Source organism: Lissotriton helveticus, chromosome 6 (genome assembly GCF_964261635.1).
Source record: "Lissotriton helveticus chromosome 6, aLisHel1.1, whole genome shotgun sequence".
Taxonomy (NCBI): Eukaryota; Metazoa; Chordata; class Amphibia; order Caudata; family Salamandridae; genus Lissotriton; species Lissotriton helveticus.
In genome coordinates this window covers 1063312317-1063334931 of record NC_136067.1, presented here as the reverse complement: position 1 = coordinate 1063334931, position 22615 = coordinate 1063312317, and the positions used below count along the sequence as shown (strand labels likewise).

General features: G+C 44.4%; 1 protein-coding gene across 3 annotated transcripts in view; it reads left to right on the top strand.

The window, feature by feature from the left end:
- The window catches only part of MAP3K4 (mitogen-activated protein kinase kinase kinase 4), a 502654-nt gene that overhangs the window by 304083 nt on the left and 175956 nt on the right, over window positions 1-22615 (top strand). For all 3 annotated transcript variants that reach the window (XM_078648714.1, XM_078648713.1, XM_078648715.1), the window contains exons 6-9: window positions 14903-15060; window positions 21054-21170; window positions 21502-21601; window positions 21708-21791. In XM_078648714.1, coding sequence (XP_078504840.1) covers window positions 14903-15060; window positions 21054-21170; window positions 21502-21601; window positions 21708-21791 — 459 coding nt within the window. The remainder of the gene's footprint in view (window positions 1-14902; window positions 15061-21053; window positions 21171-21501; window positions 21602-21707; window positions 21792-22615) is intronic.

Genomic DNA, 22615 nt, shown 5'->3' with positions numbered 1-22615 from the left:
TCGGTGGATGACATTAAGTCGAAAGTTCACATTTGGTGTATAATTCGGCCCGAGGTGCGGATGCCATTAACTTGTTGCCCTGCCCCTTGGTGTTTGAATCGCTAATGTGGCACTTGCAACACGGCGGGAGTTCATGCTATTTGCGCAGCAGATTTTACGGAGACTCCAGAAAGATGAAATCGAAAACGCCTCGTATGAGCACTCTGGGTCAGAGGCGGCTTCCATCCGGACATTTTAATGAAACAGCAGAACTGTACTTTTAATTTATTTCACAATTTGCTGTGTTTATGAAGGTGATACATGATGAGACTCTGGCAACATTTTTAGGTCTCGCCTCTCAATGCGCATGCGCATTGAGCGGAGCGAGACTATAGGGGCTTAAACAGAGGTTTAACTAGCTGGCGATTTGACCTAAAATGCGCGTGCACAGCATCAAATAGCCAGCCATCTGTTCCCCAGCAGCTCTTCCCGCTCCGCCCCACAAGCTTCCCCCAGCGTGCGCTCTGCCTCAGCCGCACTCCTCCCACACCTTTGAAGTGAAGCTTAGCTTCACTTCAAAGGCCCCTGCTGCTTCACACTATTCACGGCCGCCAGGCCGGGTCTCTCCCTCATCGCCACTCTCCCTGCTCCGCCCCCTGCTGCGGCCGTGTCGCATTTCTCCTCCCCCCTCCCCACAGAAATGCCCTCCGTCTTGTTTTTAAACACATTCTTTTCTTCCCCGTCAGTTTGGCAGTCTTGTTCCTTGTATTTGTTTTTTTTGTATATAGCGTGAACTCAATCCATAGGTATTGGAGTGCTTTACATACGCACCAAAAACGTTACAAAAGGACACATTCATTTTCGTTCGGCGCGTGGAGATTAAGTTATTCATGACGCCTGAGTGAGCGAAGTCAGGGCCGATGTCACTACCTCCGTGACTCCCTTTGCCACTCCTGCGTTTTGTATTACTTGCTGTGCCTGTCCTGCTGGTTCCCAGCGGCGCCTGCTCTGTCTTCACTAGGGTCGTGCAAATAACACTGCACTATGCCCCCACTGCCAGCCCTAGAAAAGAATTGTCAGGTTTTTTTTAATAAGGTGGGATCTCGATCCGTTGGTATTGCAGTGCTTTACATGCACACCACATACGTTACAGAACAACACATTCATTTTTGGTAGGCGGGCTGAGATTAAGTTATGACACCTGGGTGGAGGGGGTCAAGGCTGCTCTTGTTACACTCTGTGACTCCGGTTGCCGCTCCCGTATTGTGTATTGCTTGGTTTCCTAGAAATAACAAATGGGCCGGCCCCAGATGCAATAAGCGTCTTGGATATGATTTTTTTTAAAATATATTTTTTATTGAGTCAGCAAACAGCACGTTAGCAGTGAAACATCAAATGCAATAAGAACTTGTACACATTTCAATATACATTGTCAAAAACAGGATTAACCGGTACTCAATGTTGTACCCCCCCTAATTCCTCCACCCCCCCTCCCCCTCTACCCCCACCCCTGTCAGTGTGCCCTCAAGTGCCTCCTTGCTACAAAGCGCCTGCAATCCTGGATTCCACAAAGCTTAACCCAATTCAATGCGAGATAACATCATCATTAATCTCAATAGGTAGTGGATTCCATCTGGTTGTTCACATGTGCTCCGAGTCTCCCTCCTGAACTTTCAGTATTTCTAAATGTGTCGTGCAGCGCTTAGCCCCTCCCTATATGTACTTAAGTGTCCCCATCTAGAACATTCCTCTCTGCATTCCCGGGATCCCCTGCTCTGGTCCTCACTCCCTGATCTACATCTGCCTGCACCTCGTCTCCATCGTCCAGCTCAACCGGGGACTGGAGTTCCGTCACTAACGCTCCCCAGGCCCTTGCAACTTCCAGCGCCTTGTCATTAGAGGAACGCGGGCCAGCTGGAGCCGAAGCTTTGCCTCACTCCCCGCCCAGCGCTGGAAGCTCGCCTCCCACCTCCCAAAGCTAGGACCCGTCCTTGTCTTCCAGTGCATGGTAAGTTCCCTTTTCGCCATAATTAAACCTAAATCATAAAATGTGCTCGTTACTTTAGTGTTGGGGGTGTGCGGAAACCACAACAAAAAGCAGGTTCCCTTCTCAGCTTCCAGCTCACGCGCCGTCACCCGGTTCAAACATGGCATCACATCCACCCAGTAAGAGCCTAACCCCACACAGGACCAGAACATGTGACCAAAATCAGCGTCTTCTGCATTGCACCGAGGGCACAGCGATTGAAGCATCTTGGATATGATTACCATAGGTCGAGACTTCTCAAACTGTACAGCAGGTGAACATCATTTTAGCGTCGTTAACACCCAGAATACAGTTTTTTTGTTTTGTTTTCTTTTCCACCCCGTCAGTTTGGCAGTCTTGTTCCTTGTTCCAACTTTCTTTCCATCCTTTTTGTGTCTTTTTCCATTGTGCTTTCTTTCCATTCTTTCTGCTTTCCGCCACCTTTCTGTCATTTCCATCTACCCTTCCTTCTCTTCATCTTTCTTTTCCTCCGCTACTTGTTGTGTACTTGGGTTTTCTTAGTGCCGCCTACAATCGATTTCATTGTACGTTGTCAACATTGTTTAATATAGCGGAGTGTGCGCTGTCTTCTATATCTTTTTCGGGTTCACATAAGAAAGTACATTGAGAGGAAATGTACTTGGGAGGAAATAAATAAATAACAAAAGCCCTCTGCTTGCATGCTACTTTCGCGGCTCCTTTGATGTGCGTCCATTTGCCACCAGCCACTTAGCCACTTTGTGCGCGCGCGCCCCCTCTGCTGCCAGGCTTCAGCACACCAGGCTGCACACCCCCTCACCCCCAGTCACTTCATCCGCGCCCACTTCACACGCGCTCTGCAGGTCATAAACAGGACCATCTGCTCCACTCCCAGCGCTGCATGACCCTCTTCAAAGCAAGCTTGTAACACGAGCTGCCCTCAGACGTTCCAAGACACACACTTTTCATGCTTCTGAGGTCGATAACATGAGCCCCGTTGCATTGACACACACTGCCCTCACACACACAAGTTACTGTCACACACACAATGCTCTCAGACACACAGGCTGCTCATACACACAGGCACTGTTCACACACAAGCACTGTTCACACACACACACACACTGCTAACACACACAGACGCTGCTCACACACACAGGCACTTCACACACACCGGCACTTCACACACACACCGGCACAAATGCAACATATGTGATTTGTCAGATCAATACATGTAAGACAGGGGAAAACTAAACATGTACCTTTACTAATGCTATAGATGTAACATTTGCTAAATGTATAACTATTGGCATTTCAAATAACAAAATTATACTTTTATAATTTGCAAAACATAAACAACAAAAAAATATTTACCACACCAAAAACTCAAACTTTTCTATTGCGAGACCTATTGCATTTCCAATGCTTGTTTTAAATATGAATAATACCCCCGCTATGGCGTGTGACAATTTTTGGTAAACCAAATGAATTGACCCATGCAAAAATAACTAAAGGCAATCTATGTAAGCTGTAGATTTGCACTGTACTACTGTTATGTCACATAGTGTTTTACTTGTAATATGATTAACAATTAACGGAAGAGAGCATGTATTTACTGCATAGGGTTGATATTTAGTAGCGTACTGATGAATATGTTGTTCATGTCTATCATTGCCTTAGCTGGGAAGGGCTATATATATTTTTATTGCAATGGCCCCAATCAGATTGACAAAGGCTTCCAGCAAGCCGAAACGCGTCTCTCTTATCCCAGGGGTTGAGGGAGGACCTTAGAAAATAAATATTTGCCGTACCTTGACGGCCTCGAGTCCGTGCCTTTTTCCATGGATGTTTCTGTGGAAGTTGGAGTTTTGTTCATATATACGGAGTAGCAGCACAAGTATATGCCCTATGAGTGAAAGCCGGATGGTTCAGTTCGACGAGTGTGCACTTCCAAATGCTTTGGCGCTTTGGTGATTCATTACTCGACGCGGTGGCCTGACCGCGGGAAGCAGCACCGTCCTGTTCACGTGAAGGAAGCCGCGGGTTGGAACTGTGTCCGGACCCGAATGCGGCTCGACGAACTGGGGCAAAAGAAACTTGAACTTTACTCTGGGGCCCACTAAGGGTGAAATATGCTCCTATTGGAATGTTCAAAAGGACCTACTATAGGTGATTAATTGTCTGGATGGACTACTGTTCCCAACATGCTTCACAAGCACTGAGCTGAGCCCAGGAGGGTGTGACATGTAATTAAATAAAATATACCAGACACCCCCCCTTTTGTGCATTTTCTCGAGCGACCTCTGATGAAAGGCAGCAGCCTAGAAACGCGTCAGGTCTATGATTAACATTACTACGGAGTAGCAGCACAAGTATATGCCCTATGAGTGAAAGCCGGATGGTTCAGTTCGACGAGTGTGCGCTTCCAAATGCTTTGGTGATTCATATATATATATATATATATATATAATATATATCAAGTCAAATGTTTTTTCGTTACTTCTGCCAACAAATGGTGACGGGCTATCGGCAAGGACGCAATCCTTTTTACCCCAAACACCAATCTTTCGCGTCAATGAAACAGATTGCGACGAGCCCAGAATGTAAATGTGGGATACTTGTAAAGCGCACTGCTACTCTACCCGAGTGTCCTGGCGCTGTAGACCGCTGGGGAACCCGTCCTGGTTTTCCCTGTGAGATGGTCCCTTTCTGGGTATCTCCAGGGTGAAACCAGGCATCCCCGGCGTCTGTGGGGGGCCGTTGTAGAGATGGGGCAAGCTTAATGCCCAGAGTTACCGAGTGTGTTCCCTGGTTAGAGTAGGCACTGAGGCGAGAATTATCGAGTCCGTTGACCCTGGTCCAAGACCCTGCCGCGCCGGGAATTGAACCCTGGTCCCGGGCCGTTCTCTGCTTGCAGGTCTGCCGCCTCTAACCAGTGAGCCACACCTCTCCACAAATACCCGACGTGTTTCGGAACGCCCGACGCCTTTCTCATAGGAGACCCATGAGAAAGGAACGGCTGTTCCGAAACGCATCTGGCGTTTATTTGTCATATATTGAAGAAATAAACCACGGTTGAATGGGATTCTGGGCTCGGCGTAAATTGTTTAATTGACATGAAAATTTGGTGTTTGATAGATTTATATATATATATATATATATATATATATATATATATATATATATATATATATATATATATATATATATATATATATATATATATATATTCCTGTTCATTTGTCTAGCAGTGAGCATCATTCACGCTTCTAACATACACAAGTTTATCACTCAGACTAAATATGAGCTACTTACTGTAGTTCTATTTCGGTGTACAGCATTTCTTGTCAAAATACCCCATTCCTTAATGAATACATAAGTAGATAAAATACCGCAACCGATTTATCACTGCCAGGGACACACGGTGACAGATAAGAGCTCTCTGTACTTTAAAATTGGAGGTGGCTGTCTATTCATCGTTTAACGTGTGACCTTACATCGTTTGCAGGATCTGCACAGGCCCGAATGGGGGAGTACATAGCATTGCACTGTAGCTCTGGAACAGTGACACTATGTCAGGGACCCACATTAAAACTTGCCTCCCATCCATCTTCTCAAAGTGCTTTCATTGAGCAGTGAATGGAATTCTAGGATAAAAAGTCTCCGCATTCTTAACAGATTTCTAAATGAAAGCCCATTTTTCTGGAGCAATTAAGCAATTTCCTTTCAAGTACTTAGAATTTGGCCAAATTAAGTTTCTTCCTCTCTCTTTTGAAATCCGTCATGAACACCAGGAAACAGCACTTCTGAGAAAATTGTGATATTCACTTGTCAAGGTTTGCAACAAAGCAGAGTGAACAACATTTAAAGTCATTCGACCCACCAAAACATCTAGTTTCACAGGTTTCTTTCTTGCCACTCTGCACTGAAGAAGCACCTATCAGATAATTCTTGAACCCTGGTAAAACACAATCTGAGTTAAACATTTCGGTTTCTTTTGTTTCCATAGAAACTGGAATAATTTATTTGATGTTTGAACATTTTTATTGTTGGCTGTGAATCCTTTCTTTTGCTTTAGCGTACTTTGTATTTGAACCCTAAGGGATGTACAGTGACTGTAAAGACACGTGCAGGTGGTCATCCCTCAAATCTAACTTAATTATCCACTTGTTTCAGAAAACAGAGATAAATGTGCTTCATTTTTAACTATGAATGAACCAAGAATATGGCCCAAGTGATTGGATGTCCAGTAGAGCTGGGCAGCATTCTTGTTTTTTAATTTTTTTAATTTTATATAGCGTGAACTAGACACGAGACATCGGGTATCAGAGCGCTTTACACGAGCACCAGTTTCGTTACAGATGGACACATTCATTTTTGTTAGGCACGGGGCGATTAAGTGATTTGCCCAGAATCGAAGGATGTTGAGCGTCGTTGCCAAGACTCGAACCCAGTTCCCCAGCTTCGAGGTCGACCGCTCTAGCCGTAAGGCTACATCCTCTCACCAGTTCATTAATAAATAGTTCCATGTTTGGAAATTAGAAATATATTTTGCTCCATAAATGTTTGGCATATAAAAGTATTTTTTCTCATATCACTGGAATTAACAAATCTCTGCATTTTCTAAGGGAAAATAGTGACATTTTTAGTTGATGAAGTGGTAATAATAATCATTTATCACGATTTCTTGTTTATCTACCACATATATCCAATGTTCTTTACATGAACCGTACTTATATACACTTATTATCAATGGTTTGCATTTGGTATTCATTTTATTAATCCCGCAGGATGTTTTTGTACCAGAAAACTAAAACTCAAGCACAAATCCTTCCGGTCAGCACTTAACTCACTGAGCGGTCATGGTGTGGTATTTAACCACTTCGACGCTCATGACGAGCTCAGCTCGTCATGAGTTGTGCCGCTCGCACGCTGATGACGAGCTGAGCTCGTCATGTAACGCTGCTTTTTCAAAAACGCAGCGCGCAGCGGGAAAACCGCTAGCGCGCATGCGGTTAATACTTCAGGATGTTGTACCCCAGGGCATTGCAGCTTTGCCTTTCTTGGGTGATTGGCTGGTCACACATGTCCAATATAATACTATTGAATGTAGCATGTATGGGCATGAGCAGGGGATGATAGCATCTTGGGTGTTTTGATACTTCCTAATTCTGTTAAGCAATTCTAGAATATACTAAGATTTTCCTAAGACACCTTGATGTATTGAATGACATTGGATCGATGCGAACATAAAACTTTTTTTTGAAGAGATGGGACTTGTGAAAACATTTTTTCTCTTTAACCTGCTGTCTGCATTATTGCGATTGGTTCACAGGTCATCGTCCATGTTTGGTCACCTGGGGCACGCTGAGCTACCTAACCTTCGTTCCAGTCAAACCCTCCTCTCCTGTAGCAGCTTTGTGCATGTGTGAGCATGAGGCTGGTGTTGTGCAATATTTTTCGTTGTTCCTTTTGGGTCCTCGACATTGCATTTGTTTGCTTTCCCATGACTCTGTTGTCTCGTGTTTTCCTATTTATGGTGTCTTTGTATTTGCTGTGTTCCTGTTGCAGTTGGCTAATCTCTTCCGGTGTCCTCCTGCTGTCATCTCGTTTTGTATTAAAACATGTTGTTCCTTTGTTACCAGGATCTGTAAATGTTGTCTCTGTCTCTACTGTGCATTCATAGTGTTTACAGGATGTAAGTCAGTCGCTTTCCTTTTCTGAGCTGGTGTGTCGGTTGGAGCCTTTACTTGCTTATTATGCGTTCAGCCCACACAAAGCTTTTTGACGTTCTTTGCCAGTGTGCTCTGTTCCTTCTGGTACATCCGCTCTTATTGTGTTTAGGATCACATTCCTCTGCTTACAATCTCCCAGTCCTCCTATATCTGTGATGGCGTTTATGGTCCTGCCTTGTTGGTCATCTTCCTGTAGAGACTAATGTGTGAGTAGCACGGCTGGTCAGAATGTAGGGTCATGGGCATGTAGGTGCTTGACTTCTCTTCTGACCCTTCTCCCCTTCGTGCTATAGGATCTTCGTGCTGCATTGGACATCTTCAAATTGCACATTGGTCTGTTACCAAACATACCTATTTTTCTTGCATGTGCTGTGGATCAAATATATATTTGAACTGGTAAACGGTGTGGTTTGAAAATGACAGTTTTAAAAAATATAATACTACAAAAGCTTCAGGTTGATTGTTGTCGTATGGCAGATCATTGTCAGCAATAAGCAAAGAAAAGTTTTACATTTTGACATGGACACTGTCAATTTCTGGCGGGGCTAGTCAACACATTCTCTCTTTTTTCTAATGCTCCAGTTGAGTAGGAGTTGAAATGTAGTGATGTGGTTAACCTATTCTCTTACCTGCACACCTTTGATAATATGTATAGTTGCTTTTTAGTTTAACAGTTAGCTACGACCTTTTCTGCAAGTGAAGCCATTCTGGTTTTTCACAAGGAGCACTTCTGCACACAGAGTAGTTGCTTTCAATGCCTTGGACTATTGTGGTAATGCGTACTTTGAGACTAAAACAAAATATTGCTTTTAGCCAATGTTGTTTTCTCTTTTATAGCGGCGAGAGGCCACCAGCCCCCGTTCTCAACAATAAAGTTTTATTTAAAAAAAATGAAAAATCAGAACAAGAATTGACATAGATAAAAGGCTGACCAGCAAAACCAGACCTGTAGACTTTTCCAGTGTTTGCTTTTGTTGTTGATACTCAGAATAGCGTTTTGGTATTCAATGTTTTGGCCAAAAACTATAAGCGAAATTCGGATTTTACTCAGGTGTGCATGTGACAGACAAAGAAAAGCAGTCATGTGTTTTTATGGTAGCACATTCTTTTGGCTGGAACAGCCAAAGTTCTTCCAAAATGTTCTTTGTTGTCAGTGGGAATCTTTCCTTAGTTGAAAATAGTATTCATAGCAATAATTAATTCCGCTGGCTTTGTTATTGGTGAATCTAATCTGCTCTACCTTCCAAGAATTATTCACAGATCACCTGCTGCTCCCCCCACCTTCCCCTCTTTGATAGGAAGTATCTAAGAAACCGAGAATACATATCAATCAATCAATCATTCGTAAAGCGCACTATATACCCGCAAGGGTCTCAAGGCGCTGGGGGGGGGGGGGGGGGGGGGGGCGGCGCTACTGACCGAACAGCCATGTCTTGATTATCCTCCTGAAGTTCAGCAGGTCTTGGGTCTGTCGTAGGCTCAGTGGGAGGGTGTTCCATGTCTTGGCGGCGAGGTGGGAGAAGGAACTCCCACTGGTGGTTGTTCTTCGGATGCGCGGGACGGTGGCGAGTGAGAGGTCGGCGGAGCGTAGCTGGCGGTTGGGGATGTAGAAGGAGAGCCGTCTGTTGAGGTAGGCTGGGCCGGTCTTGTGGAGTGCCTTGTGTGCGTGGGTGAGGAGCTTGAAGGATATCCTCTTGTTGACGGGAGCCAGTGCAGGTTTCTCAGGTGGGGGGTGATGTGGCCGTGGCGTGGTATGTCGAGGATCAGTCGTCCCGAGGCGGTTTGGATGCGTTATAGTTGTTTGATGAGCTTTGTTGGGGCTCCCGCGTAGAGGGCGTTTCCGTAGTCGAGTCTGCTGCTGACTGTAGGAGGATGGATATCTGACTATGGTTACCCCCAACTTTTTGCCTAGTGTTTAGCTGGTTTTCGACTTAGTTGGCCTGGGATCCTGCTAATCAGGGCCCCAGGTTATCTGCTCTCTGTAAAATGGACTCCATGTACTTTAGGTACATACCTAATTGGATATTGGGTCACCTTTGTGAGCCCCTGTATAGTGTACCATAGGTACCCAGGGCATAGGTGCATCCAAGGCCTACCAGGGGCTGCAGCATGAATTATGCCACCCCTGGAGGCCATCCAAATTGACACAACTGGCTGATCACTCGGCTGGGGCAAGGTCATGTAATCACCCCTTGCTTAGATATAGTATTCCTATATCTAACCTTATATATAGACACATATGCACCTATAAGTCACTCCTATGGCAGGCCTTAACAATCCTGAAGGCAGAGTGCTTGGTTTTATGTGAGATGAGGCTCTAGCATGAGCTGAGCCTGTCTGCAGCTTTCGTAACCATGTCCTTATAGCTGTTCTATGATATAGCCATACCATATACTCTTAAGTGCATTATAATCCTCGCGGTTATTGCTAACTTTGGTTTGGCTTTATCAAAACATGTTGTGTAAGGTGTCATACGCTTTGAAATACTACCCCCTAGCCAGTTCTGGCGACGGGGGTAGCATTCCACCCTTCTAGAGGGAGAAGACATGATGTTCCTGTTAATCCCGGTTAAAGTTAACCAGAGCCTCAGCATCACAAAATGGATGCTGCTGCCACAGACACAAGTCTGACCTCCTGCTGCTGGGAGTCCTTCCAGCGAGGGAGGCTTAGACAATAGATTTCCTGCCTTGGGAGGTGCTAGCACCACCCCAGACAGGCCTTAGTGTATTGGGGCAGGGAGGGCTGAATGAAATGAGACACTGCCTGGGGCACACAAGGTGCTCCATACATAGCCCGGTTCAAACCAGTTGCTGGGGCACTCCAGCCCCAGCTCTGGCACGAAACTGGACAAAGGGCAAGGGGTGTAACCACCCTCTTCCCTGGTCCCACCCATAGGAGGGACCTAGCAGGTAATCCAGCCCCTTTGATTGGGATAAAGGTAGGAGCTGAGTCTAGAGACTTTAGATTTATCCTGAACTGAAACTTGAAACGAAACTCTGGACCTTCGACATTCTACTGCAACTAGAAGACTTAAGAATCTCCCTTGTGGCCAAGGAGTGACCACCCTGTGCAAACAGGCACCAACAGCGACTTGCCGGTTTGCTTTGTCGACGCTCCAGCCGGAGCCCGAGTACAGAGCCAGACAGGAACTGGACTTCCAGACTTCTCTGACCCCGATCCACAGCCACAGCAGAGCTGAGACCTGTGGAGGCGACGAGAGACGTGGGACCAGACATCTTGGAAAACCTGCTTATTGCTAATTGCGCAGCTTCTGAGGCACCCTGGAAGTTGTGCATTGGGGATTTAGAAGCCCCAGCCCCGAGCACCTTTTGCACCGACGCACAGCCCTCCACACTCACCGAGTGCCGCGTGGTGCCTGCTTGTGTTTTTGTGCTCGACGCGCCTTTCCGGTTACTTGCCCGTTGGCTAGTGGCCTCTGTGAAGGCGAACCTTTGAACTTACACCGCTTGCCTGGCTGCTCCAGGCTTGCTCCTGCTTCCCTGAAAAGGAGAGCCCCCCAGACCTTGCTGGTCTGAACAGAAGCCTTCGATTCCTGCATGGGTTTCATTTGCCAAGGGCTGTTGACTCCGATCCGGAAACCGACACTGCCGACAGTGAGATCCTTCGTGGGACAGTCCGTATCCAGCTCCTGGACGTCGCCGACGCCTCCTGGCCCACGTGGCTGAGAGACAAGTTTCGCATCTTCACCTGATCGCTCCCGACATCGCCTGGTTCCTTTCTGGTTCCTGGCTAGTGACCCAGACTCTGTCCCCTCTGCTTTCAGGTACTCTTCATCCTCGATCCACCCTTGGATCCAACCGGACATCTTCCTCCTGGTCGCCTGCAGCATCTGTTTACAGGTCTCCATAGGATTCAGTGACGAAACCCGACACAACTTGACACCTATGCACCCGGCTCCTGTGGGTGAGGTAATGCGAGTACTCCGGTGCTCCTGTGGGTATTGACTATCCAAGTGTCCTAGTTTTCAGTAGCTTTCTCCTAGTCCATTCGGAAGTGTCCGAAATCAACTAGTTTCTATCTTCTACGTTCCCATTATATCCCTATGGTAACTCGCGTGTGTGTTTAGACACTGCACACGCATCCCGTGGGCCTCCTACTTCCTAATCCTTCTGGTAGTCCAGTGTAGCCCCAGCGATTCCCTAGGCCCTATGCCTACTCCCTGTTCGTGACGTGGTTCTTATACCACTATTTTAGTATATGGTTTGCAACGCCCCTAGGGCTCGACTGTATTTTGTGCAACTTATTGTTTGATAATTAAGTAACTTGTTATGTGCTTTGGCCTCTGACCTCATAAAGAGTTCAGAGGGGTTGTGTTAGTAATAAATACATATATATTTTATATATAACCTGTGTGGTGTCCTTTCAGTTGGTATTCAAGGGGTTACATATGGTAAAACAGCTGGCTTCACATGCTCTCTGAAGTTTTAGCCTAAGACTGCTTTGTCCATGCTACCACTAGGATAGCTGGTCTATAAGGTTGACTTTACAACCATCACCATAAGGGTTGTTTGGACTGATACAGGGTGCCCACTAGAATAGTGGACATCACATATCAGGCCAACTTCTCACACTGACGAGGGCCTGGGTGACTGTCTTTCTTGTATCTGTCGGGATCCATCTGTAGATCTTGCGGAGCAGGAGGAGGAGACGGCGTTGACTTGCTTGGTCATTGAGAGCGTTGAGTCGAGGATGATTCCCAGGTTGCGTGTGTGGTCAGTGGGTGTCGGGGCTGCCCCTAGTGCCGTCGGCCACCAGGAGTCGTCTCAGGCTGAAGGGTTGGAGCCGAGGATGAAGACCTCCGTCTTGTCTGAGTTCAGCTTCAGGCAGCTGGTCTTCATCCAGTCGGCGATGGCCTTCATTCCTTCGTGGAGGTTGGCTTTGGTGGTGATGGGGTCCTTGGTGAGGAAGAGGATCAGCTGAGTGTCATCGGCGTAGGAGATTATGTTGAGGTCGTGCTGTCGGGCTACGTGTGCAAGCGGGCCATGTAAATGTTGAACAGCGTGGGGCTGAGGGAGGATCCCTGGGGTACGCCGCAGATGATCTCGGAGGCTTTGGAACGGAATGGGGGAGGCGGACGCTCTGGGTTCTGCCGGAGAGGAAGGAGGTGGTCCAATCCAGAGCCTCGTCTCGGATATAAGGTGACACCACACAGTCCTTAAAGTGTTGTCACTGTCTGCTTCAGCCAGCGAATTCTGTGTCATGCTTCTGTATAGTGCCCCCGGACACTGAAAGAAGTAAAGATAATTACCTAGGGCTCAACATAATGGCTCTGAAGTTTTCAAAATATGAACAGTCTGCAGAGAAAATACTGCATTTACCAAAGTTATTTCGTTTATTATTCTGCTGCTAAAATTATTAATTGTACTTTACATTTTCAGTTAAATATTACTTGGCAAATGAAAGATAACCTGGTCTGCAGCAGCTGTGAAAGGGAGCTGCTCTAGCAAGATCGTGATATGGGGTGTGGGACCGGCAGGGTAATCAAAGGCTGGGATGTTCAGTTCAGAATTTCATGGGAATTGTAGTTTTTATGTCCGCTTTGTGCATGGTGCAGTATTATGTAGAGAAGAGTAGATGTTTCAAATGTTTGCATTTGCCTCTGGTAACCTGTGGCTCTCTTTAAGTTCTAATGAATAGGTACATTATAAATAAATAGGTATAACTCCTAATATGCTGTATATTACAACAGTGCAGAGAACAGCGGTTTATTTCATATGGATCTTTATTTTAACATCACAGAACAAAAACAGAAAACTAAAAACAACAACGGTATTTGAGAATAGTGAGTTTAAGAACAACTATTATTGGCAATAGCAATAGGTCTGGCCTTAAAGGAGTGTTTATGGTAATGTGAAGCATTACAAGTAAATCACATGGAAATAGATATTTATTTGTGTGGAAGCTTAGAACTGTAGAATAATATTAACGAAGGTTTAAAAGTCAGGTGATAGTTACACTGTCAAGCCAGATCTAAAAAGCCATGTTGGTTAATGACTGCCCTACTCCCACCTGTGCAGTTTCCAGAGAAAAACAACATAAATGATCTAGTTATCTTAGACACTTGAATGGCATTCCATTGTCATGTGCTTGCCACTGGAAGTTCAAGATTAGGCAGCTGGATAAATAAAAAAAACGATCACAGCTGCATGGAGGGTAAGCACTTTTTTGCGGAAACATACAACTTCTGCCCAATCAAAATATCTACTCCTGGCTCACAGCATGTGGGCGGAGCCAAAGACCTTCTCTTGTGATGCTTGCATAGTTGCCTGGCGACAGCTGCGCTGTCACACCAGACCATAGAAATTAACATTTTATTTTACAGTAAGACACAAACCTAAAGCGCAAAAAAGGACAGAGATCAGAAAAAAACTTATATGCATGATTGATTGTTCTGACAAAGTGCAACAAGAAATGTTCTAATCTAAGTCACAGACAGATCCTGTTTACGGTTGAATGAAAAAGGATAGTTTTTCCCATCAGAATTGATCAAAATTATGTGGATGACGTAAAAGTTGGTTTATCATTACCTCTTGTGAAAATTTCCAGGTTTCCTAGAATTTGTTTTTAAAAAGCCACGTAAGGTACTAGCAGGAAACTGCTTTGAGCAGAAAGTGTCTTTCGGCAAGTCATTTTCTGTTCGAAGAACTCGCCCGCACTAGCAAACAATGACATCAAGCTGCATATTGCGGAGTTTCAAAAATTTCATGAAACAGAATTTTTGCAGCCATGAATGCCCAGAGCTAGCCCTTTTCATGTCTTTCTTTGTCATAATTAATTTCAAAACCCTATAAGGAGAATCAGGACAGCCCTTAAAAAGGAAAAGTGGAGAGAGACTTAATAATGTGTGTATTTGAATGTCAGTTATTCTTACTCGAGGAAAAACAACATCTTGCATTGGAATATGGCATGTGATGTAAAGACATACACCGTTGCAGTGCCCTATATTAATTCCATCTATTGTGTCTTGCAATTAAAATCTATAAGTACACTAACAAATCTATATAGTTGTTATTAGTAGAGTAGAAGGGTATTGTCTATGTTGATCAGTGAGAAATCGTGTAATATAACTTCCAAAAATAAGTGTAGTGTTGGTCCACACAATTGTACCTTTCTCCATGCACTCTATTATTTGTTTTATTAAAATGTTAATATTTGTTTTCAGGTTTACTTTGATTACATGCGAAGCTGGATCCAAATGTTACAGCAGTTACCTCAAGCCTCTCACAGCCTCAAAAATCTTTTAGAGGAAGAATGGAACTTCACCAAAGAAATCACTCCTTACATACGAGGAGGCGAAGCTCAGGCTGGAAAGTTGTTCTGGTAGGGATTGTACACACAAACAGCCATTGCGCTACTGTTCTAAAGTAGCGCTCCACTGTGGCCATGTGAACATGCATTGTCCTTTTATAAGTCGTTTTAATCAGTAAACTAAAACACAAAAACATGTCTCCCCTGATTTTGAAATGCAATGGATTGAGAATTGCTTTTGCCTGTACTTTGGAAGTCCTTCTAGATGAAATTGATGTTGCAGCTGCCATGTTTGTGTTTTATTTAACTGAATAGATATATGTTTATAACTGACGAGTTAATGATCCAGCACTCGTTTCACTACCAGCAGGCGTTAAGGATTCACTAAATGTTACCAGGAGTACATATTCCCACTTGTGGCATTTCTGGCATTCCCTCTCATTCATGGAGCTGTAGTCTTTGCTCACTCCTGGCAAACCAATTGGGCTCAGGCTCAGTGAGTTCTATAGGAAAACCTAGGCCTACAAACACGCCCAAATGGAGTCAGGTGGCAACCTGCTGCTATCATGAAGATTGTTTTGTAGCATGATAGCAGTGTGGTTTGTTTTCTATTCCTTTTTGTTAATGAGTATACAGCTATTTCCATTTTAAACTGCAGTTAGGATAAAATACGATATGGTTCTTAGGAGACCCTTGCTGTGTCAGTAGACCATGGAGCTATGTTTAGTGTTGTGCTTCAGAAGAGTAGATGCTGTAAGCTGGTGTGTTGTCAGAGAGAGGGGTTGTTGTAGTGGCTTCTCTCTTAGAATGTGGTATGAGTTAACGTTGTGTGTGCACAGTAGGGTCCGAAAATTGGATGCAGTGGCTCAAATGTGATAATGCCAGCTCCTAGCGGGATATGAAGTTATTGTCTTCTGTTGTAATCAATACCAGATATTAAATAATCATGTCTCATTAATATCTGCCTGGAGGTCACCTCTGTACACTAGCCATCACCTCTGTACACTAGCTATAAGAACGTAATGGAATGTGTGGCTACTTTCCCTGTGCAAGCTACCAGAGAAAGAAAGAGAGGTAGCTGAAGGGTGCAGCTGGCAGCTTTGTTTTAGCTGTTTCCTTCTTTTCTGTAGTTGTTAAGGACTGCTGTACATGATCACATAAAGAAGAGCCTGCTGGTAGTGAGACAAAGTATGCTAAAGGTACTAAAAGGCTAACTGCAAATGACAACTACCCAGCGAGCCTACCGGGGGGGGGAGGAACAGCTTGTTGAGGAAGAAGCCGGTGGAATAATGGAATGCAGAAGACTGTTGGGTACTAAAAGATTCTTGAAGTGGCAGAGAAGAAACTTCTTGGTGTCTCTGCATAACGCGAAAGGTCTGCAGTTGTATCCTGGACAAAAGTAGTAAATATATCACTTGTTCCTGTTCCTAAATCCACCAGTGTTCTGTACCTGCACTGTAGTTTCTGGGAAGCGAGCTGCACTATTGTTGCTGGGAAGTGAGTAGTTTGTAGTGCGGACAAAAAGTTTACCCTCATCCTAAAACAGCATAGTCCATTTAAAAAGTTTTCATGCAACATTATGCATAAGAACCAACACAGTGTAATTTGATATCAAATCGACAACTCTGTTGGGTCTGTTTGCATGGTTAGAATCTATGACTGCCCCTGGTTCTGAATATTTAAAAGGTACATGTGCTTCTGAGGGACAGAAATGTATGGATACAGCAAGTTAAATTCAGAATGCCCGACAAGGGTGTAAGGCTCACATCCAAGCAGAAGTGCGTTGTTCTGTATGTTATGTTGCATTATCCTGACAAAGGTTTGTGTGTATATATATATTCCAACCAAAGTTAGCCTGCTGTAAGAGGACGCCACACAGGTGAGTTCAAAATCTTGCTGTGTTTATTCAGTGAAGGCAGACACAGAGAGAACCAGCAAAGCGGCAATTCATACTCCCTCCCGACGCGTTTCGTGCTCTGGAAAGCACTTCATCATGGGCTGCTGGGATAGTACAGTTGAGAAACCGGCAGAATCTGCTTGCTACATTTCAACAATTCGTCCCCGCCCAAGTGGGCGCGGCCACCGTCTATGGCCTGATGATTGATGTAGTCCATGCATTGTTCCTCCAGTGAGTTGCCAAGTTCTGAACAGCCTCATATTGATAAAAACCCAAGTGGGGGTCCCTTAGTCTTTGATGTTCAGCGGACCGGGTCGCGGTCTAGCTGCTGCTTCTCTGAATAAACATAGTTGGCTGATTTTCACCTGTGGCGTTGTCATCTTCTACAGCAGGCACTTCTGTACTGTGGTATTTAGTTGCTAGCCTGAGCCGCGGGAGATGACCCGATGCTGTTACAGCATCCCAGCGAGTCCGTCAAGTGGCGGAGTTGCACATGGCCAAGGTGCCGTTTTTCAGAGTAATGTAAGCAGTGGCAGTGTACTGCAACCTTTTGCCACGATCCACTTTGATGTTATTGATTTTTATTTTTGGATAGAATAGCAGGCAACTCACTTGAGAACACTGGTTGGGACTACATTAACCAAGAGGCCACGGTGTAGGCCACGCCCACTGAGGGGGGGGGGGGTTGGAATTGAACAAATGCCGCCAAACACCGCTCTGCTGTTGTTTCCAAGCCCATTGCCCCTGATGAAGTGATTTACGAAACGCGTCGGGATGGGTCTTTGATGTTCAGCGAACCGCGTCGTGATCTTGCTGATGCTTCTCTGAATAAACAGAATTGGCTGATTTTCACCTGTGGCGTTGTCATCTTCTACAGCAGGCACTTCTGCACTGTGATATATATATATATATATATATACATATATACACACAAACCTTTGCCCCTCTTCTATCCCTCTGCTACCCTTCTCAATCCAAGTAACTGACTAACATCCACCACTCAATTTACTTTCATATTTCACTATACTAATTCAACACTAATCCTTTAATGGGTTCCAGAGTAGCGTGCTACTCGCAACAAAAAAAAAAAGCGCTTCAACACCCCATCAGCGGTAACAAGCTCTATATAACTGCAAACCTTTTTCCCTCTTCTATCCCTCCGCAATCCTTCTGAATCCAAATAACTGACTAACCTATCCGCCACTCAAATTACTTTCACATTTCACTAATCTAATTTACACTAATACTTTATGGGTTCCGGAGTAGGGGGCTAAGGGGTTAATATGCAATATATTAATGCAATTACAATACAATATAATTGTTCCGACCACTTACATAGCCCCTTAAAACATGTCTCAGGCCTGCCATTGCAGCATTTGTGCAGTTTTAAACTGCCAACTCGACATGGCAAATAAACTTTTGCCGAGCCCAAAAATCCCATTTTAATACGTATGTCACCCCTAGGGTAGGCACTAAACAGCCCATAGGGCAGGGTGCATTGTTACACATGTACTTTTAAGTTTTGCATGTCCTGGTATCGAAACCTCATAAATTTGTTTTTCACTACTATGGGACCAACCCTTCCAATCGGATAGCATTGGGTTACCTTATTAAGTTCAAAAAGCTCTAACCATTGTTTGGGAGCAGGTGGAAATGTCATGTTTGGTATCCAAGCAAATGTACTTTACAATTCTCTTTAATGGTAAAGTCGTATTTTAAGTCTCAATTCTGACAATGACACTTTTAGAAAGTTGTCATTTTCTTGTCTCAACCATTTGGTGCATGCAGCCTGTTGCCCAGGTCATATGACTAGGTGTATTCCTCCCAGCCAGCTACACATTAGAGGTACTGTGTGTTGGCAGGATGGGCCATTTTGGCAGGATGGGGATCAGAACCTGTGCATAGTCCAACTTCCACTTCAAAGCAGCTCCCTCAGACCATACAGAAAGAGCTTCACGCCTGCCTTTTGCGTCCCTGGCCAGACTTCCTGGGATCAGGGCAGGGAGGCAGGAAATTTCAGACATTTCTGTGAAGGGAAATCTCCTAAAGTTTCTTCCATTCAAAGCTGTCACCAGGTTTAAAACTAGGACTCTCAGACCCACTCTTCAGTTCTCTTCTGGACCTGCCGAGGACTCTCATATGACTCCCCTGCTGCTTGTGGCCTGTAGTGTACTTCAGAGGAGTGTCCTGTTGCCTGAAGCCTGCCTTGAGACCTCAGAGGACTGTCCTACTGCTTGATAACTGTGTTTCTACTTGAACCCAGGTTCCATAGTGTCTCCAAGGGCTACTTGGTTGGTCTCCTGATCAGATCCTCAGGGATAGAAAAGCGTCCAACCATGTTGAACCTGCACCTGGACCCAGTCTGATTGAGTCCTGTCCCTCCAAGTTGTGTCCTCCAGCCCTGGATGCTTTGAAGTGCTACTAAAGGTGCCCAGATTGCCCAAATCCAAAACTTGAGACTTTCAGCCAATAAGGGTCCTTAGAACTCAGAGGAGACCGGGACCTACTTGCCCGCCCAAATGACCACGGTGCATCTCCGGTCTGCCTGACTTTGTGGTAGCTCCTCACAGAAGGAGTATCTGGCCTTCTGGAGCACACATCGACTCCAGCCTGCAGCTTCATCCCATCCAAGATTTCCGACTTCCATAAAAGATACCAATTCCGAACGTAGAATTCTTCACTGCGACTTTGTCCAGCGGATCCCCGACCATCACTCCTCTGCCTTGCACTGCTAAACTGTACCTTCTGAGACAGTCTATCTTCCCCTGCAACAGGAGTGGCTGGGGGGACCTAGACAGTGCACCACCACAAATCTTAAACTTATTGTATATGAACCGCGCTCTGTTGCGGTCAGCTATATCTTTCCATTCTGTCCCGGTCTCATGCGACTAGATGTGCGCAGTTGGCGGATTGATCTTTTAATTGATATTTCTCATTTTTAACATTACAAATTCCCAACTCCCGTTCTAATGATTGGGTTTTTGTTGTCTTGGTGTGAAATAATGTATTAACTTTTACTCTATTGTTTTTTAATTGATTTGAGATATTTTTGTTTTGTGTTGTCACCTTAGTACTGTTTGAGTTCGGCATAAATGCTTTAGAGATTGCCTCCAAGTTAAGTATGAGCTCTTTTGTTCAAAGTACCTGAGTGTTAAGAACCCGTTGATGTAGGGACTTTTTGTGGCATTCAACCTGGCAATGATTGTGACTGCTGCTTGAGAAGTAAGCTCACCCCCCTCATCCAACAACCCAATTTCTCACAATGCCTACATTTAAAATGGCTTGTGGGAGAACTAATCTACACTTCATGAAACCTGGATCTAAAATCGCCCGAAGGAGGGTCAGACATCGGGTCAGACACCTGTGATCGTGATGTGTTTCATGTTTTCATTATTCGGTGGGAGGCATGATTACTTTACTTTCATTTTTATGTAGTGCTTTGTGTTTAGAAACATTTTGTAACTCTTCATCATTGTATTATACTATGCCAAAATGGCAGGAGAGTTTTGTTGCCCATGTGCCTGGTTTAAAGGAAGGTTACATTTCATTGTTCATGTTCCTGGTTGGAGTGAGGGGGGGATATTGTGAGATGTATTTGTAATGCCATAAACAAGTGACGTCCTAGGGATGCTATGCTAGTTTACCGTTGTTGTAATTTTTGATGGTATGGCTGTTTCTTCCAGTTTGAAAGAGTTGTGTCACTAGAACTCCAGTGTAAATGTGTGTTGTAAATTAATTTTGTATTCTGTTCCAATTGCAAGAGACCTGTTCTCTCTGAGTGGGTTGTGAAGTAGTGAGCTGTCATACCATAAAATGTGGTGTGAGTAAATTCTCAGTGTACGCTACAGTTACTGCAGTTGGAGATAGCTGGAAGTGTAGAATTGCCAGGAACAAAAGAGAATAGCATGGAATATCTTATGCTGTACAGTAAAGACACAAGTAGGTAGCAAGTTTTCAGCATCTGCCTAGATATTGTATCTTTACAGAAACTCTCCTCAATGAAACAGTGAGCAGTGTATATATAGTTAGCATAGTATTGGATGGGCTAGAAATGATAATTATGATAGTTTATTGTGCGTGATGTTACTTGCAATGCAGACATTTCCTGTGTTTCTATGATGACTAAAATGCTGGTTGGTTTTCATTCTGCCCCTCCTTGTCTGCTCAGTGATATTGCTGGAATGCTGCTGAAATCGACTGGCAAATTTTTAGACTCTGGTCTGCAAGAAAGCTGTGATGAGTTCTGGGCCAGCGCAGATGACAGCTGCGCATCTGAAGAAATTCGGTACAAGACTGTTTTATTATTTACATTGAAGTTTCAGGGCAACATTATTTCCCGTTTGTACTCACACAGCCACTGCAAACACTTTTCACTGTTTTCCCCAGCACTACATACTGGACACACAGCTTTAGTTTCCAGGTCGAAACTTGTTTGCGTCTTAAAGTTTTCCGAGTGTTTCCGGCTGGACACTTCTCCGACACTTATAGGCAGACAGTTGCTCATTGTGGTGATTACTCACATATATAATTTGTAGACTTGATTTGGACAGTTAGAGATAACTGTCAATGAGACTTGAATGTGTTCATTTACCGAGTAACTCCCCTCTGACTTCCAGGAGGTCTGTCATTGAAACCAGCCGGGCCCTGAAGGAGCTCTTCCATGAAGCCAGGGAACGGGCGTCCAAAGCGCTTGGATTTGCTAAAATGCTAAGGAAGGTAAATTCAGACTGAGCTTTGAAGCGGATAGTAGGTCTGTCAGTTTCGGTTTCCTTCCACAGAAATGTGGATCTTAGTAAAAATGTTATCCATTATTTCTTTCCAGGACTTGGAAATTGCTGCTGAATTCAAATATTCTGCACCGGTGTGGGAGCTGCTGCATTCTTTAAGAACTAAACACTACGTGAAGGTAGGCCTTGTTGTAATAAATACAGGAGTTGCCCTTATCGAGGCGTCGTAGAAATCCTAACCCTAAAGGTACATCAATTGGGTTACTCAGAAATGTCCTTTATGCCATTTCCTGGAATTGATGGTGGGCAAAATTAGAAACAAGTTATACCTAGGAAAATGATGTTCTTAAAAGCAAATGATGTTTGTTCGCTCCGCTGCGCACATTGTGTCTGTCAGTTCAAGAGATGATTATCAGTAATAATGCTAGGCTTTCATCCAGAGTACTTTTCAGAAATGTTTTGTAAACAAAACATAATCACCCAATCACATGCAGTGATCATTTTTTTCTCTCTTGGAAGGATAAAAGGCTAAGATAACCTTGTAAAGACTAAGCTATGGGACTTTTTCGCATTGCCATCTGGTGTGTTATCTAACTGACCTCTCTAGTCAGGGTTATGGTGTTTATTTATTTCACCAATTACATAACATTAGAAACTGAATTGATTGCCTCTGGGATGGTAAATTGTATTAAACAAGGATCCTTCTTCATTGTTTACTTTAGTTTGCTACCAAACAGTTGTGAGACTACAGTGCCTAATTTGTCCCCCCCAAAAAAAGTAGTGGCAGGGCCCTCATAAGGAGGACGCCACAGCTTGCACCATCTGTTGCCCCGGAAAGCACTTCAAACGACAGTGCCAACACAACAACTGACCATCACACTCTTACAAGTGTGACAATTCCTACTATTCCAGGCCCCTAAAGCTATAAGAATGGCGTTGTAGGCAGGTATTAGTCATTGTAAATGTTAAATTGAATTAATAAACAGCTATAGTTGTGCTCATA